A 17754-nucleotide genomic window follows, 5' to 3' on the forward strand; every position below is an offset into this window, starting at 1 on the left:
ATTATTCATTACCCGTCATAGCAAAAATCCACATCGATATTATCAATAACCTCTTGCCACGTCTGCAGATCCGTGAGTCCAGGGAAAGTGCCTGGAAAGAGTTGGTCTTGCCAGACAGGAGTTTTCCCTGCGTCCAAAGTAGACGGTGACACCATCTCCAGCGGCCCGACATTCATCAGAGCAGCATTCTGGTCGGTTGCCATGGTCAGATCAACATCAACCGGCACAACATTGCTTGGGCCATCCAGGTTGGGGACCTGTGATGCTTCTGGAGTCTGTCGCTGGGTCCCGGTGTTCCTTTGGGCGCTATTCTGCAGTTGTTGCTTCAATTTGGCGATACACATTTCTACCACCTTGATTTCAGCCAGGCCAAACTCGCTCAACCACATCTCCGACCTCTGCATCTCACAGTAAGCCTCTAGATCTTCGACCACGCCAGGAGTCTGCGGAGATTTGACCTCCCGGACGGCGATGATGCCCAGGATGATGGCGCTGTTGAAGAGTTGATGGGCAGCAAGGCTAGTTGCGTATCGCTTGGCGGCGTCCGTTGTATGGTTATTGAGCCGAGTCCCTAGATCGGCTCGTGCCGATGAAAGACAAGCATGTCTACTGAATTCGTAGCGATTGGTCATGGAATAGCGGAGCAGGAATGGCCGATGCAACGTGATGCGTGCGAAGTGAAAGCTGGTGTGCAGATACAATCGCTGCCATTTCAAGTAGCCATGCGTCTCGTCGAGGGACAGATCAGGGTCCTCCAGCGCGAAGTAGTGAGGGAGTGTGTCCTTCCACCTCATGAGTTTCTTATCAAGCGCCAATACATCTCGATAAGAGGCCGCGTGAAACTGGAAACACGCTTCCTGGATCTGCCCGATGACTTTGGCCAGTCGATATTCGAAAGACGCCATGGCACTGATTGTAGGGTTGGTAAGGGGTTGAGGCTGTGCTGAGTGTGCCTCGTCATCGGTCATGTCGTCCACGAAGATATTCTGAGGCTCTTCCAGAATGCTCTGAGCATCCGAGATGACCGACGGCCTCCCTAGGGCGAGGGAAATCATCCGGTCGAGCGTGTACAGATGACCCCACAGCCGTCGACGCGTCTCTGTTGATCTTTTGGGCAGTCCCCATTTATCTCCGTCTACGTGAAGACCCTGTGCAATACCGATTCTCGCGGCGAACCCAACCGTTAACCAGCTTTCAGCCAGTCTCTGGGTTTGGATCAGATACCGTGTGATCAGAACCCCGGCACGAACGAGGTCCGTACTTTCGCCGTAGAACGACGGAGCCAACACGATTGCCCTCCTCGAAGCCCAGTAGAACCTCAAGGAAGCTTCTTCATAGTCACGCTTCGTGTCCGGAGTGCTTTCCAAAGGGCAGTCTAGATAGGCGCCGATGGCAAGGATGACAAACAAAAGTGCAAGCCACCTCAAGTCTACCGTCGTAACGTCGTCGAAGCCCGATTTGCGCTCCCAAAACTGAACGTAGCTTTGTCGGAAAGACGTCGGATGCACGGCGTCAATGTCTTGGTTCACATCGTTGAAAAAGCGATCCACCAGGTGGTCCACGGTGGTCTTCTGCCTCGGGAGGAGACCCAACAGGTCCCAGATCTGTGAGAATGGACCAGACTCGTCACGAAACGGTCGTGCGTCTAGTGCTCTTCTCGATCCGGTCCCTGCAGGAATGACAGGAGCCGAAGAGTCGATCATGACGGCCGCCACCTGAGGCCCAAAATAAGAAGTACCATAAAATGCCGGAGCGCCTCTGGAGCTCCAGAGTTGCCCAATCCGCGGCTGCTGCGACTGAGATGGCATGGCTCGTGTGTTTGTCGTTGCCAGTCCACCGCTCCCAGTCACTTCCACCACTTCGTCAGGAGTCGGAGACCGTGAGCGGAGTTCTGGCGCACGGCGCTTTGGGTCCCGAGGTCGCTTTTCCCGGCATCTAGGCTCCGGCTGGTGCTGTGGAGGCGGAGGACCAGAGCAGAGATAACTAACACCTCGTCGAATGCAATTCATGCAAGGTAGGTTGCCATTACACTATCAAGTCTCACTCAGTCAGCCCCGTGAATAGGCAATATAACTATCGAGGCCAATAGATTTAGGCTTCAGAAGCGAACTGGGTCTCTCCGAATATGGCCCTGAATTCTCATTCGATGCCTTTTCGGTAGATGGAAAATGCATTGCAATCTCCCTTACCTTTTGTTTTCTCGTGTGACACTGCGAGCAGGCAGAAGCATTCCGTCCTCGTTTGCGAGCGCCTGGCCGCGGCTTAGAATTTGCCGATGACGGATCAAGCTGCGCTCCAGTCGCAGAAGATGCATTGATTTCCATCCCGCCACTTACAGAAGACGCGGTCTTTTTTGGTGCTTGAAAACAAAGCTGCGATCTTTCGGTGCGACTGGCTCAAGATACTATCTCGTAGACTTGATAATGGGAATCTGTGGAGGAGGACGAGAGGGAGGTTAATGACGATTGCCGGAGCGGAGAAATGGATTTTCGGAATCGGCTTTTTATCCTTTGTATAAAGGTAAGAGCTAAGGAAGTCTGTGTTGCTTACCTGAGCATCCGACATTCAGACCTAGAGCTCCGGCGTATAGATGCTGTGATAATGCCAATATATAGGTAAGATTTTTCGACCCTGTCCCAGAGACACAGAGGTACCTTCTTGACCTGTGCTTGACTATCCCCGCTCCAAATGGCGACTCGCATCAAAGCTGTCTGGTTCGACTTCATGGGCACCTGTCTGGATTGGCATTCGAGCATCGAAAAATCCCTGCCATCCGCACTTTCCGAGTCCGAGAAATCGAGTTTTGCCTTGGAATTGAGGCAGAGCTACTTTGACTATAACGCCAAACGCCTAGTCGACGGAAGAGAGGTGGAGGATTTTGACCACACCCAAAGGCGGGTGCTGGATGCCTTCCTGGACCGGGAGCCGAACCTGGCCATTAAGCACTTGTTCTCGGTCGAAGTGAAAGAACACTTGGTGGCCGCGTGGCATCATCAAGAAGCTTGGCCAGACGTCGCTGAAGCTCTGAGAAAGTTGAAAAGAGATAGTGAATTGGAAGTGTACGTCCACGCCAACGGCAGTACGCGACTTCAGTTGGATCTTGTCAAGTCAGCCGGGCTGCACTTCGACATGCTATTCTCCAGTGAGCTGTTGGGGCTTTACAAGCCCGCATCAGAAAGTTATCAAGCCGTGATGAAACTGTTGAAGCTCAAACCGGACGAATGTGTCATGGTTGCCGCCCATGCATACGACCTGAGAGGCGCAAAAGCCGTCGGGATGAAAACAGTCTATGTGTACAGGTGGACGGACGACATTAGGGAAGATCAGCGAGTGGTGAGGAAGGAGAATGATGCATATTTGTCCGATATGGACAATCTGGGTAGTGTTATTGCAAGCCTATAAGACCGAGCACGAGAAATGAAATGCTCCAGAAAATTCCGAGTATTGGAGCATGATCAGGTCATTGAAATCGACCGAGGTGAGGTGTTGGTGGGTCTGACACACGCATATAAGTTTCGGAATCTGCGTAATGAGTAGCTACATTGTCCCGCTCTCGTAAGTGTCAAAGGTGATATAGGCATATGAGTGCTCAAAGCAACTCGTCAACTACTTCTGTTCATATCTCGCCATACAGATCTCCCTGCACCCGATCTTTTCATCCGCCTTGCAAGGTCCATGCAACATCCCTGGTGGCCTGCAACAGTAACTGCCGGCGGCGAACCACTGCTTCTTGCCTACGTCGTAGAATCTACCCTCGATGATGTAGCATTCCTCCCAGTAATCATGCGAGCAGACTGTGTCTTTGTCGAAGTCGTCGGACGGGTTTCCGCCCCACACGCTGCCAGGAGAGTGTTCCTTTAGAATGGTTTTGTCGCCCGTGGTCGGGTCATGAGAGAGCAAATAAGTCCGATAATTGGTGAAGGTGCCATCGGCATTGGAGTGAGCAGTGACGTTGGACGAGAAAACTCCCTTGCTGTCGGCGACGGGTGTGAATTCGATCTCGGGTTTGGCGAGTGATGGCATCTTGGAGTTTTGAACTTTGTCACCAATGTAGGAAGCGTTGAAGGTAGATAGATATCTGACGACAAGGGAAAATTAACGCAGCCAAGTAATCAATCATCAAGTAACAAAGAAATACTAATTGTTGTCCGCGTATATCCATGCTTGCCTCTATCGGCTTGAGGCGTATTTGGCTTTTTGTTTTATTCCGATCGGCACTAGAATCTACGAAAGTATAATGGGTAGACTGTCGGACTATTGCTCCCGCTTATCTCAATTAAATTTATGGTAAACCTGCTCACAGCATGAGTCTGCGAACAGAATGTTTTTACCATGCGGTGAATACAGACCAGTCGGCCCACACGACCAAAGTGACGATGGAAACTGCGGCGTCCTTCGCTCTACATCTTTCTCCGACGAAGGTTCAAAGAGACAGCAGTAGGCCGACGAGAGAAAGCTGCCGCCTGGAGATAATATGGGTTGGTGAAATGTTGTCGAACTTACCTCTGCACAGAGCGTCCTCAGTGTTCTTACCAAAGACTTTATAACGGGAGGTCACATTTGGGTAGGAATCCCTACCAAAAGGGTTCTTTCCCATCATGTCGGTTCCTCTACTCGACGTTTCATTGTAGGGAAATATTTATCATGCGGTCTACGGGAGAATTGACAGCTACTTCTAGGTCGACTGACGTGTCCACAAATGACGTTTTTGCCTTGTGTAAGAGAGTAGGCCTCGAGGTATCGGAGGAGTTCGCCGAAGCATGTCGTCCTGTGATCGGGGCACTTGATGGCTGTGCCAAAGTCATTATGGCACGAGACGGTTAGGACCGATATAACGAAAAGGATCATGGTACTGACTGGCTGACAGACCACTTTCCCGGGCCTGATGAAATTGGGTATCCACGCAAGGACATTCAGACCGATATAGATAACAGTCTCGATGGAGGTGGTTGGGCTACAAAGGTGAGAGCGTCGGGAGGGCTATTGATGCTGACGTGCACTAAGGTGAATGTGAAATCAACCCAGCCGGAGAGTAACTTGCTACAAGGCCGGACACTTGCGTTGAAAGACAACATTGCGCTGGCCGGAGTAAGGTGTACAAATGGGACTGATCTGAGCGGCTGGGTCCCTGACTTCGATGCGACCGTCGTGAAGCGAATCTTAGATTGTGGTGGTACGATACTCGGAAAAGCAGGTAAGATGAAAGACGGAGCATTTCGTGCGCGCGTTTCTGAAGGAATTCTAGCCTGCGAGAGTGGTTGCTGGAGCACCGTCAGCGACACTTCTATCACGGGCCCGGTGAGAAACCCCTATCACGATGAATTTAGCTGCGGTGGATCTAGCAGTGGAAGTGCGAGGCTTGTCGCCTGTAGAAGTGTCGACATGGCCTTGGTTCGTACTGAAATTTGCTCACTGCGGCTTTGGACTAATTAGCCGCCCAGGGAGGAGATCAAGGGGGCTCTATTCGTGTTCCTGCGTCGGCGTGCGGAATAGTTGGATTGAAACCAACCTGGGGTCTTGTACCATATACAGGCATTCTCGGGGTATCGGCAGTCATTGACCATGTCGGTCCCATGGCCAGAACAGTTGCAGATTGTGCCCTTCTTCTAGAAGCCATCGCAGGACCAGACGGAATCGACGACCGCCAACCTCACATAAATTGGTTTCGCTCAGTTCCCTATGCTGACGAGGTACGTCAGCACTCGACAACCGCTGACCCCAGGCCTCTGGCAGGCGTCAAGATTGGTGTTCTAGAAGAAGGCTTTCAACACCCTCGACAAGACGACCTTGTTGCAAGAGTAGTTCGCCAAAGTATTGACAAGTTTGAGGAACTCGGCGCTGAGGTTCGAACTTGTCATGTACCAGAGCACCGTGACACAGAGCTGGCCTGGATGTGCACTCTGCCAGCTTTCGCCTTCACTCAGGGTCTCGTTCTCAATTCTGGTGGCCGTAAACAGTTTGCTATGTCCGGACCTGCAGCCCTAGGCAACGGTGGACTGAGCCAGTCGACTTTTGATGTCCTCAATACTGCAGGCCAGAATCTCTATCTGAGAGGATGTTTCCTACAAGAAAAGTATGGCGCTGCTCTGGTTTCTCGATGCACTAACTTGATGAGAAAATTGAGCGTATGCATAAAAGGATTGACATACATTGAACTATTGCTGAACCCCATTCAGGACGACTATGACGTGGCATTCAGACAATTCGACGTCCTGGTCATGCCCACAACGCCTCTACCACCGTGTAGGATATTCAAATCTAGAAGCGAAGGAAGTACATCTGAAAGACTCAAGCGTACGACCGGTATTACCGCGAATACTGCACCCTTCAACGGTAGGTGGAAACAGGAATTCGGGTGGAATTAAAGCGCCAACTGACGAATCGCATAGCTTCTGGTCACCCTGCCCTCAGTATACCTGTTGGATTCTCCCCAGCTCTGGAAGATCCTTCTGTCCGTCTGCCAGTGGGCTTACAACTTGTTGGAAGAAAGTTTGAAGATGCTCTTCTCTTGAAAGTTGCTGCATCTTGGGAGAATCGCTACGATTGGAAAGCCCAATGAAGAGCTCGATCACTATTTCTAGACAAAGAACTACTACTAGCCAATATTCGTTGTACTACGCTGATAACCCGTGGCCGAGAACGTTGGTCCGTGAGATGATCGCACAATCGATCGGAGAGACAGAGCCGGAAGGCTAGGGTCCTTCCTCCCTCAAGCTTTAGCTCCGCTCGCATGAAGTTGAACTGATCGGAAAATCTGTAGAAATTGCTAAGCAGCTACGGTGTCGGCAAAATCGATCGGTAAATCGTACTGACACAATATGAGGCATCCGAACGACGGAATTTCACTCGACTCGTCCGAGATATACACTAGGTGACCATGGCTTGCATAGACCCGGAGCTTTTTTGGCCTGACTTGGAAGATATCAGCCTTGATCAAGGTTGAGGGCCCAACAGAAGCGCCTGCATCTGCCACAGTAGATAAGATATGGGATTGGAGATGTCAATAAGAAGCAAGATACTGCTCCTAGGAGACATTTGCCAGTACGTCTTACTTTAGATGTCCATTGACGAGATACATCGCTGACAACTATCAGTGCACAAAGCCATTGGGAAGCTCTCAGTGATCTGGGAGAGGTGGTCCGACCAAGAGCAACAAACAGAGCCGATTTTATAACAGAATGTAAAGAAGGGGGGCTTGACGGAGTGGTTGCTGCCTACCGGACAGCTGAGTCCATCGAGATCACGGGACGCTTCGACGAAGAACTCATAACCATTTTACCCAAGAGCTGGATCTTTCTTGCGAACTGTGGTGAGGAGTGCTATTTGTCAAGTTCCTAAAAGACAGAACCATTAGTTACTGACTAAAGTAAAAGGGGCTGGCTACGATGCCATTGATGTGAAGGATTGCTCTCAAAGACAGCCACCGCTATGCGTCTCGAACGTGCCGACAGCTGTTGATGACTCCACGGCTGATACTGCTATTTTTTTGATGCTTGGAGCACTCAGAAATTTCAACGCCTCCATTCACACCTTGCGCCAAGGAGACTGGAGAGGCAAGCAGCCGGTCGAACTCGGACACGATCCGCAAGGAAAAGTCCTTGGGATCCTCGGCATGGGTGGCATAGGCAAGAACATGAGCGTGAAGGCCGCCACGTTTGGAATGTCGACGATCTATCATAACCGCCGAAAGATCAAAGGGGAGACTATCGAGTACGTCTCATTCGAAGATCTACTGAAGAGGAGTGATGTACTCAGTTTAAACCTACCCCTTAACTCCAAGACTCGACATATCATCTCCACGGCTCAGCTAAGAATGATGAAGCCAACCTCGATCATCATCAATACGGCTAGGGGTGCGGTGCTGGACGAAGGAGCCCTCGTCGAGGCTCTTGAAAATGGCACCATTGCCGGTGCAGGCTTGGATGTGTTCGAGGAGGAACCCAGCATCCACCCAGGCTTGATCCAAAATACGAATGTGATCCTCTTACCACACATGGGGACACACACGATGGAGACAAAACGAAAAATGGAAGAAAAGACAATCGAAAACATACGGGAAGCTCTTGAGACGGGCCAGCTGATAGATCCAATCCCTGAGCAACGGGGACTGTGATCATATATAACAAAGTGTTCAGCTAAAATTGCACAAGACATTCATAGCATTATCATTACGGCAATCCATTTCCAAAAGCGACATTCAGGATGGATTGGTTTATTTGAATCATTAAACCAACTTTAAGGGAGAATCCTAGTTTTCTTTTTCTACTTGAAGATGAAACCCTTGTGACCTATCCAGTTGACGAGGTAAATCCTCCGTCCACCACAATTTTTTGTCCGGTAATGTACCGACTTGCAATGGATGCCAAAAAGCCCGCTGTATTGGCCACGTCAAAGGACGTCCCCATGAGGCCCATAGGGACCTGTCTATTTCTCTTCGCGATGAATCCCTCCAGGTCACCTCCCGCATACTTTTCCGCCAACATACCCAGAAGCGGTGTATGCATTAGACCGGGGACCACGACATTCATGCGGATGCCCTTGTTGGCATACAGTACAGCGGTGGCTTTTGTGAATTGAATGACGGCGGCTTTCGTCGCCGAATAGGCAACCTGAGGCTTTCCGATGTACCGGATCCCAGCCACTGAAGCTACGTTCACCACCACCCCGGACCCTTGGGCCTCCATGTGAGGCAGGACGTGGTGGCAGCAGAGGTAGACCGACTTGAGATTGACGTCGGTCTGAGCATCCCAAACTCGCTCTTCCATCTCGGCGGGACCACCTGGCTCGGAACGACCAACGTTACTAGGAAGACACCAAGCTGTTAGTCTTGATAGCCGGATGATGCTTCCGTGGTTGTGATCATTGCATCGCATTCGGATGACGACGTAGGGAGGGTACTACACACTTGACGAGAACATCGATACGTCCATACTTGACTATGCAAGCGTCCACAAACTCCTTCACCTGCTCATTGTTGGTGACATCAACTGACATGACGGTCACCTCGGCGCCTTCGGCCTGCAGGCGCTTTTGAGTATGACGAGCCGCTTCGATGTTGAGATCACAGCCGAATATCTTGGCTCCCGATCGAGCGAGCACTCGCGCGGTTGCCGCACCATTGCCCCATAGCTTTTGGTCGCCCGTTTGACCGATCCCAGTCACTGTGATTCGTTGATTGTTAGTGGATTATACAGATATTTTTCAATTCAATCCGAGCCCGACGGCACTCTTACAGAGAACCACCTTTCCTTCCAATCCAGGAAATGTATGCTTTTCATTCTCCTGGTCGAGTTCTGGTGGCGTCATTTTGGTTGTTCCTAAACTTCACCGAATGATGACTGGTCCTTGGTCGTCTGGAAGAAGGCTGTGTCAGGGGGAAAAGAGAAGGGTTTTAAGTTGTTGTGATGATGCAGTATATAAGTGTTCGTCAGTCCAAGAGTCGTCAGATCCCAGGCTTATTCAGACAAGATTGAAAATATACAGGTCATATATGCCCTTGATTGCTCTGAAAACGCACCAAGCATCGGAGCCAGAAAACTTCGTGCTCAGTAACCAACATTCACATCGGAACGAAGAAGTACTCTCAAAGTCAACGATTGGACATTGTCTCCAGGAGCTTCATCTTCTCCGAAGCGTTTCTCCGCCGGAAATATCCTCTTCGGCTATTGACCTGCCTCTCTTCTCGGGGTTTTCTGAATATTGCCACTACAGGTTGGGGATAAACGGGGAATGTGTTACAATGAGTTCTCCGTATAGTACGGCACTCTTTCATGCTCTAGAGACTGCTGCGAGTTTCAAATGTCTTTTCAAGTAGACGATCAGGCTCCTGTCTCTCTCCAAACTTGTGGCTTTCCTTCAGTTCGCCGAATACAGAAACAGGCTTTTAAGACGACCAGGATCATCTGAAACCCAATCATGATAGACGATTCTTTGGCCAACAATTTGACAAGGAAAATCATCCAACAAGCTAAATCTGGTGGCTATGCCGTCGGCGGGTTTTGTGTGTAAGTTCAAACACTCGTGGGGATTACGCAATTGAAGCGACTCCCTCTCTCCACGTCATGCGGTGTTGACAGTCCTATCTCTCTCAAGCTACAACGCCGAAGGTGTACAGGCCGTCATAAAAGCTGCAGAGAGATGCCGCTCGCCAGCGATCATACAACTCTTCCCCTGGACGATGCATTTCTATGGACCGGAATTCATCAGATTCGCGGCAGACCGAGCACATGCGGCCTCTGTGCCGATATCCCTTCATCTGGACCACTGTCTGAAGCCCAGTGATGCCTACCTGGCTCTCGAGTGCGCTTTCGACTCCATCATGATTGATGGCTCGATGTTCGACGAGGAGGAGAACATCAGGTACGTCAGGTCGATTGTGGAAAGAGCCAAGGCCAAAAACATCACCATCGAAGCTGAGCTAGGGAGGATGGAGGGGAAGGAAGACGGTGTGCCTCAGATTGATCTCGAGACCGTGTGGACGGATCCGAAGAAAGCCGCGTCGTTTGTACGTGAGACTGGTGTTCACTTCCTGGCCCCCAGCTTTGGGAACGTCCACGGTCCATATGGCCCAGGAGGAGCGGAAAAACATTGGCAATTGGACAGGTGAGTTTTCGTTTATGAAGGGCTCAAGGGAAGACTTTCGAGATGTGTTATCTGGCTACCGAAGGCTGAAAAGTTTACAGGCTGATGAAGATTTATGAGAAATTGGGAGACCGAACGCCATTGGTCCTTCACGGCACCCACCCTCTATCTGATGATCTCGTCCGCGTCGCCATGCGGTTGGGAATGGTCAAGATCAATCAAAATCGGAGCGTTCGGAACAAATATCATGAGTATCTCGCCAATTTCGGTGGGAAGGGAGACCTCATCGCATTACAGGAGAATGCGGTCGAAGCATACTCTCAAGATATTGAGCGAGTCATGACTGAGGTTTTCATGTCCGCTGGCAAAGCATGAAATGAAGAGAGAGAGAGAGAGAGCTAGGAAGAAGGTATGCTGCTTGGACATTTTGCGCTTGCTCCCATGTGAATGGACCAGTAAAATGTAGGTAAAACGTACACCTCATTATAGAACAAGAGTATCAAAAGGGTTCACCTGTAATCAAGTGCTCGTTCTTCTGGCGTCTTTTCAAATCCCGAGAACCCTTCGCTCAATATCTCAACGTTTGCCAATATTCCGATAGCAGCCACGCTTATATCCTTTAACTAGTAAAGACTTATAGCTGGTATCAGAATTTGCCGACGTGGCCTAGTACTCCGACAGACCCTGTCCTCTCGCTTCGCGCCGATACCCGTGGACTCCTATAATGGCCGTCGGCTTTTCCACAAGTCTACAACAGCCGTGCTAGATGTCGTCGTTGGAGAGCAGGAAGCGGTTTAAGAGAGATATTTCTCTGCCATCTTCGAACCTTGATACCAAGAATATTGTCGACTTACGGCGATCTTACAGAAAACGCATAGATTCTGGAGGATGAGTACCAACAAGCGAGTGAGTGCAGACCGGGTATAATGGAACTGTCATGGGCTCGTCAGAATACACGTACTCACCATAACCTGTTTACGATCTAGGTCTGGACACGTTTTCTCCGCTTTGTCAGCGATGATGGCAAGACATATGGCGGTGAGCCTGTTGATGCAGAGATCGATGGTACGTCTCCAGAAACGAGAAGCTCGAGAGGAGGACTATTTGCTCGAAGCTGACAATCCAATCATAGTCGGTCTCGCTATCAAAGAGGGCAAGGTAGTCAAGGCACGTGTGCTCAGTTCAAGCTCGGCTCTTGACGAGGGAGCAAAGTTCACAGGACAGGAGCGCCCGGTGCAACAGGTACGTCTCCACCCTCGAGACCGGCAAGGGCGAAGTAACCATTTCTACCAACAGATATTGGCACCGTTGACGGCAGAGCAAGTTGGAAGCATTCGATGTATCGGTGTGAACTACAACGATCACGGTGTAAGTACCACCTAAAAGGCAACAGCCAGTCTGCGTGTGTGAAAGAGAGGAGGGACAGGGTAAGACGGCTGACATGGTACTGCACCTACTCACAGGCAGAGCTCGGCTATGATGTTCCACCGGTGCCAATTGTGTTCATCAAGCCAAGTTCGGCATTGAATGACCCCAGTGCCCCAGTCGTCATTCCATATTTCGTGACGGATGCGGATTTTGAGGTCGAACTGTGCGTGGTGATTGGCAAAGAAGCCAGGAACGTGGCCGACGACGAGGCCTTGGACTATGTCCTTGGATATTGCACTTCCAATGACGTGGCTGCGCGACGGGCACAAACAATCACGACCCAGTTCTGCCATGGCAAGGGGTTTGATACTTTTGCCCCCGTTGGGCCGACGTTGGTGCATGCAAAAGCGATTCCCAACCCACAAACCCTAGAAATGAGGACCACTTTAAACGGGAAAGAAATGCAACATGCGACCCTCGATACCATGATCTTTCCCGTGGCGAGGATTGTCTCGCATTTGTCTCAGGTAAGCTTTGTCCAGAGAGCAACGTACAAAGTAAGCCGGAAGGTAACTTGGCGCAGGCCACGACTATCCCCGCTGGGACAATCATCATGACTGGCACTCCTGGGGGAATCGGACACTCGCGAACCCCGCCCCAGTATCTGCAGGAGGGCGATGACTTGAGACTGTGGATAAGTGGTGGTCTTGGGACGCTCACCAATCCTATTGTGAAGGACAAATTTCGGACTTCTTTCAACAATGGACTGATAGAGATGAACGGCAAGGCTTAATCATTGTACGGAATCAGAGGAATGTACAAATGTCATGACTCGATCCTTGTTATTGATACCTGTTCCTTGCATTGAAAAACGGCACGCTCTGGATGAGTCAGCCGATTAGCCAGGCACATGTGATGGTCTATTGGATATGTTGAAGCTGCTGCGTCCAGATGCGTCCTCCCAACAGTCCGGAAACATGAGTCAAAGAGCAATAAATAGAAACCGAGATCCCCTGACTTTTGCATCCATGCACACAGTACAAGAGTCCGAAGGCGGCTCTTATCTTTTTTATCGTAAGCCAACACGTCAACAATCCATCAGTCGACGCGGACAGTTGGTGGATCAAGAAGCCGGGCCTTGCGCCTCCCGTTTGATGAGCCACAAGGCTTCTTGATTGAGGATCCTTCGGCGAGGCCGGAATCCCCAATGTGGTCTAGCGCACTTTCCTAGCCCCGAATTTTTTCCCACTCTTTAAATTCTTCAAGATACGAATTAAAATGGATAATTTATTGATTGCAACGTCTCGCGTCGTCCGCACGGCCATCTCCTCCCAGCAAGTATTATTGGAATTATGGAGAAAGTCATCTCAACGGCTTCGCACGGATCCATTACACCGAAGCCTGGAAGGTCTCCTGTGACCCTCACATGCAAAGTCCCAGGCGCAGCGACTCCTGATTGTCTTATTCTCTCACACAGTAACCGAGCACGCCACCGCTCAACGGAATTTTCTCTTCCTTTTCTCGGATCTTACTGCGTTGCTGATGGCAAAACACAAACACTGAATCTTTTCATATGGCTCGATTGCCAAGGTAGGAATCGTCAGCCTTTTATCATATTCACGTCTTTCTTGTTGGCAAAGAATCCATCTTTTTTCCCTCGCTCGCTATCTCAATCGGTCCACTTTTTCCTCCATCTATGCACCATGCACAAAATGGCCCGTTTATTATTGATCAGATCCCGTCGAACTTTGGCTTTCGTTCGGTGTCTGTGCTAATCCATCCGACAAGTCATGACATGGATTGCCTCCACCACATGCTAATCATGCAAAATTTGGTACTGGTAATGCTTTTTCATCGATCAGAGACCCTCTCGTTGGATATCAAAGTCCTGAATACCGTCTACCAAGTTTCCCCCTACTCCATTGACTCTGTTACTTACCTCCAACTCTCATACAATACTTCCTGAACAATCTCCGAACCTTCTTTTGACCTCTTCCCCAAGTCCTTCTCATTGTGCTGTACATACGTGAATCCTGGATTCTTCGATTTCCATCCTCCCTTCAGCATCAGATACTGTCTTTTTCGACTGATTGATTTCACCAACGCACTCAACCTGCCCGGGCGGTGTCCGGGTGACCGTCGACTCGGTTCACACACATATGGCCGACGGACAACTCCCTTCATCAGAACCCGAAAGCCACAGCAGTAGCAATAATTCCAGCACAAATCATAGCAGGAGCCAGAGTGCCCACGGAAGGGCTGGTCAAAAAACGCACAAGGTCAAATTTATCGGTGACGAGGATGGTGGTGGTGGTGAACAGGGAGAGTCCTCCCGACGGAGGAGTATACCTGAAATACGACTCGCAGAATCAGAAGATGTAGCCGACTCTCCCATGACGCCGACCGAGTCGGAATATGCAGGACGAGCCGATGTTGCAGCTGCCCAAGCACAGAGTCGGGCCAGTCGCTTAGCCTTTAGACTCAGCAACTCACAAACACAAACGGGACGCGGCAAGACAAACTCTGGTTCAAATACTCCTCTCATACCAAACCAACAAGGTTCGTGCACGACAGCTCCCATCACAACCAGGATCGGAATGCCTGCATCTTTTGGAAGATTCGTGCTGACATTGCAATCGACTAGGTTATGCTTCACCCGACAACTCACCGCCCATGAAACCATTGAGCGACTGGCTTGTCGACGTCGACGATATTCCTCTGACCTCCCTTTCCAAAGACAAACGACCATATACTATCCACGACGATACGACTGATGACGATGATGACGACGATGATGAAAAGCCCAAAACCCTCAAGCGAGATGACGAAAACATAGCCGAAGCGAGACGCCTTTTGAGAACCCTCACCAATGGCCCCCAACAGGGGTCCAGATGGCAGCCTCATCCTAGGTCTGGATCGGAGACCCCGGCCGTTGATAAACATCTACACGACTTAGATTATGTCCCACCTCCAAATGATTATCGGCCTGGCGTCTTCGGGGCCATTCTCTCGTCCAAGCTTGCCGATCTTCAACAACATGGCTTCACGCATCCAAGGTACCATGACGATAGCCCTCAACACCATCAAGGTGTCAGGCACGACTCCAAAGATGGTCGTTTCGCCGGCCATTCCCGAGCGAATTCGGACACTTATGCTCCTTCTTATACATCATCAGGCCGGGCCACGCCCTCCGGGAGACTGACGCCGTCGTCCAAGAGGCCAAAATGGTACGAAAAACCAAATCATTCCATGAGCTCCATGGGCTCCATGGCGACATTGCTGGCATCTGCGTCGGCGGCCTCGGCAGCGCCGGCCGCCCCAAGCACCACTGGGCAAGTGCCACGGCCACACCTGCCTCGATCCAAATCTTCGAATAGTATGATTGCCACTGCGGTCGACATGATCAAGCATCCTGGGAATGTAAGCTTTTGCACCCAACCTTGTTTCTTTGTTGCGTTTTCGTTTTCGTTTTCTTCATCTGGTCGGGACATGGTGGCTGACATCTACCCGTAGCATTTTCATCACAAATCCGAGCAGATTCTCCGAGCCGAGGAAGAACGCGTCATCCACGATGTTGCCGAGATCATTGCCTGTCGCAAGTACCTCAAGAAACTCGCCCGGGCATTGATGGCGGTCGGTGCACCGTCACACCGTCTCGAAGAATACATGAAGACGTCGGCACGAGCGCTCGGCATTGACGGCGACTTTCTGTACCTGCCTGGGTCCATGCTCGTCTCGATCAACGACAAGGTCACCATGAGTACGGAAGTCACGCTGGTCAGGGAAACTCAAAACGTCGACCTGGGGAAATTCAAGGACGTCTTTGCCACGTACAAGTGCGTCATCCACGGGAAACTGACGGCCCAAGAGGGCCTTGACGAACTCGACGGTATCCTCAAATCTCCCAAGCGACACAAGACGCCCGTACAGATTCTGGCCTACGGCATTGCCGCCGTTGCCGTCGGGCCATTCGCTTTCGCCGCGAGACCCGTCGACTTTGGACCAAGTTTTGCCCTGGGTTGTGTTTTGGGTTTCCTGCAGCTCATCGTGGTGACTCGCTCATCACAATTCTCGCACGTGTTCGAGGTCCTCGCGGCGGTCATCATAGCGTTCGTCGCCCGAGGTCTCGGCTCCATCTACCACAACAGCCATCCTGTGTTCTGCTTCTCCGCCATAGCGCAGAGCAGTATAGCACTGATCTTGCCGGGATATACTGTTCTCTGCGCGGCTCTGGAATTACAGAGCAAAAGTCTGGTCGCCGGATCGGTCAGGATGGTATATGCCATCATCTACTCGCTGTTCCTTGGTTTCGGTATCCTCATAGGCTCTGTCTTGATGGGTATGTGTTGATCTCCACTCCAATGTTTCAAGTCAATGCTAACATTCGGGACTTTCTAGGTATCATGTATAATGATGCACAGAGCAGTGTGACCTGTGATATGCCGTCATGGTGGAACGTCACCAACCCCAACTACCAATTGATCTATGTCAAGTTCATATGGGTTCCGGTGGTGAGTTTGGCTCCCCATCCCTCCTCTTTACCTTTTGTACCTTTTGTTGTATCATCCATGCTAACCCAGTGTCTTTTGCTCGGACAGTTTGCTATATGTCTTGCAATCATCAACCAAGCCAAATGGGGCCAAATTCCCGTCATGACCATCATCGCCATGGCCGGATACCAGGCCAACTTTTGGATTTCCGTCTACCTGGCGAACAACATTCAGGTTGCAAATGCCATCGGCGCTTTTGTTATCGGATGTCTGGCGAACTTGTACAGTCGATTCTTTCACGGTCTCGCCGCCGCGGCCATGTTGCCTGCGATATTCGTCCAGGTGCCTTCGGGCCTCGCTGCGAGCGGTAGTCTCGTCGCCGGCATCACGAGCGCGAATCAAATCACGCACAACACGACGGGTATTAGTGTCATCAACAACGGGACGGCCGGATTTCAAGCCGCCCAGGACAGCGCATCTGCGGGATTGTATTCCGGGACGATATTCAATGTTGGGTACGGCATGATTCAGATCGCCATTGGTATCAGCGTGGGTTTGTACCTGAGTGCTTTGGTCGTGTATCCTATTGGGAAACGGAGGAGTGGATTATTTAGTTTTTGATTCTAGCTTTTTGGAGGGGTTTTGAGCGTTTTTGGACATTTTGTACAGGAGTCCTATGGGTTATGATTATTTGTTGGAAATGATATGATGTTGTGTGAGCGAACCTACTCATTACGAGTCCCAAACCTACCTACAAGGTAACATATTCTAGTCCCTTTAGGTTATATCTAATGTATTGAACACAAACAAGCCTGGTCAAAGCAACGTCTCTCCCTTTTATACGGAGCGTTTGAAAAGTTTGAGAGTTGAGATATTGTCATGTAAAAATGGCAAGACCACACACACACACTCTCCCTCTCACACACGCAGAGTCGGCTATATGGCAAAACCGGATAGGAGAAGGGCCATCCTCGCATTCAGCACCTCGATATCAAGTAATCAAATACTACTATATACTCGTAGAGGAGGAAAAAACAACCCGGTTCTTGCTCGGTTAGTATACTAAGTCAGCCACTGTACTCACTCGTACGGAATCACCCATCGCCCATCATCTTGATACCTACCTAGATACGAGCAGCCATGGCCAGTCCCAAAGGAGGGAAGAAGTATTAACCATGGGATTTATGGGGGGGTTTTAAATCGTCAAGTTGACGTATTTTGACTTTTTGGTGAGACAAATATAGTAACCGGCAGATTCCTTGGACAGCAACTCATGTACCATGAGGTGTGAACTCTTGGATTCCGAAATCACAAC

At 50.4% G+C, this 17754-nt stretch overlaps 5 protein-coding genes across 5 annotated transcripts; 3 read left to right on the forward strand and 2 right to left on the reverse strand.

Annotated features, from left to right (window-relative positions):
• Positions 1-8: 8 nt before the first annotated feature.
• On the reverse strand, positions 9-2009 carry PV06_05308 (uncharacterized protein; the record flags this gene model as incomplete). The annotated part of the gene is made up of 1 exon (XM_016406298.1): positions 9-2009. One exon carries the CDS (start codon positions 2007-2009, stop codon positions 9-11), a length of 2001 nt encoding a protein of 666 aa, XP_016264504.1.
• A 1528-nt stretch (positions 2010-3537) lies between these two features.
• PV06_05309 (uncharacterized protein) lies at positions 3538-4070 on the reverse strand. The gene has a single exon (XM_016406299.1). The coding sequence runs from the start codon at positions 4021-4023 to the stop codon at positions 3607-3609; it is 417 nt and encodes a 138-aa protein (XP_016264505.1). The 5' UTR covers positions 4024-4070; the 3' UTR covers positions 3538-3606.
• A 247-nt stretch (positions 4071-4317) lies between these two features.
• On the forward strand, positions 4318-6629 carry PV06_05310 (uncharacterized protein). Its single transcript, XM_016406300.1, has 7 exons — positions 4318-4627; positions 4680-4819; positions 4868-5194; positions 5246-5391; positions 5442-6125; positions 6177-6333; positions 6390-6629. The coding sequence occupies exons 1-7, from the start codon at positions 4599-4601 to the stop codon at positions 6557-6559; spliced, it is 1653 nt and encodes a 550-aa protein (XP_016264506.1). The 5' UTR covers positions 4318-4598; the 3' UTR covers positions 6560-6629.
• Positions 6630-6997: 368 nt separating this feature from the next.
• PV06_05311 (uncharacterized protein) lies at positions 6998-8113 on the forward strand (the record flags this gene model as incomplete). The annotated part of the gene is made up of 3 exons (XM_016406301.1): positions 6998-7041; positions 7095-7309; positions 7374-8113. The coding sequence occupies 3 exons, from the start codon at positions 6998-7000 to the stop codon at positions 8111-8113; spliced, it is 999 nt and encodes a 332-aa protein (XP_016264507.1).
• A 5320-nt stretch (positions 8114-13433) lies between these two features.
• Positions 13434-17316, forward strand: PV06_05312 (uncharacterized protein). Its single transcript, XM_016406302.1, has 5 exons — positions 13434-14508; positions 14594-15369; positions 15463-16288; positions 16348-16460; positions 16548-17316. Exons 1-5 carry the CDS (start codon positions 14109-14111, stop codon positions 17058-17060), a joined length of 2628 nt encoding a protein of 875 aa, XP_016264508.1. The 5' UTR covers positions 13434-14108; the 3' UTR covers positions 17061-17316.
• The last annotated feature ends 438 nt before the right edge of the window (positions 17317-17754 follow it).

Source organism: Exophiala oligosperma, assembly GCF_000835515.1.
Source record: "Exophiala oligosperma strain CBS 72588 unplaced genomic scaffold supercont1.4, whole genome shotgun sequence".
In the NCBI taxonomy this organism is placed as follows: Eukaryota; Fungi; Ascomycota; class Eurotiomycetes; order Chaetothyriales; family Herpotrichiellaceae; genus Exophiala; species Exophiala oligosperma.

Bases quoted from the DNA above. Each gene is read 5' to 3' on its own strand.
- PV06_05309 (XM_016406299.1), bottom strand. From the start codon at position 4,023: ATGCCATCACTCGCCAAACCCGAGATCGAATTCACACCCGTCGCCGAC.
- PV06_05310 (XM_016406300.1), top strand. From the start codon at position 4,599: ATGTCGGTTCCTCTACTCGACGTTTCATT. The intron at 5,195-5,245 runs GTAAGATGAAAG...AAGGAATTCTAG, and splicing joins TACGATACTCGGAAAAGCAG to CCTGCGAGAGTGGTTGCTGG. The intron at 6,126-6,176 runs GTATGCATAAAA...AACCCCATTCAG, and splicing joins ACTTGATGAGAAAATTGAGC to GACGACTATGACGTGGCATT.
- PV06_05312 (XM_016406302.1), top strand. From the start codon at position 14,109: ATGGCCGACGGACAACTCCCTTCATCAGAACCCGAAAGCCACAGCAGT. The intron at 14,509-14,593 runs GTTCGTGCACGA...GCAATCGACTAG, and splicing joins TCTCATACCAAACCAACAAG to GTTATGCTTCACCCGACAAC. The intron at 16,289-16,347 runs GTATGTGTTGAT...GGGACTTTCTAG, and splicing joins CATAGGCTCTGTCTTGATGG to GTATCATGTATAATGATGCA.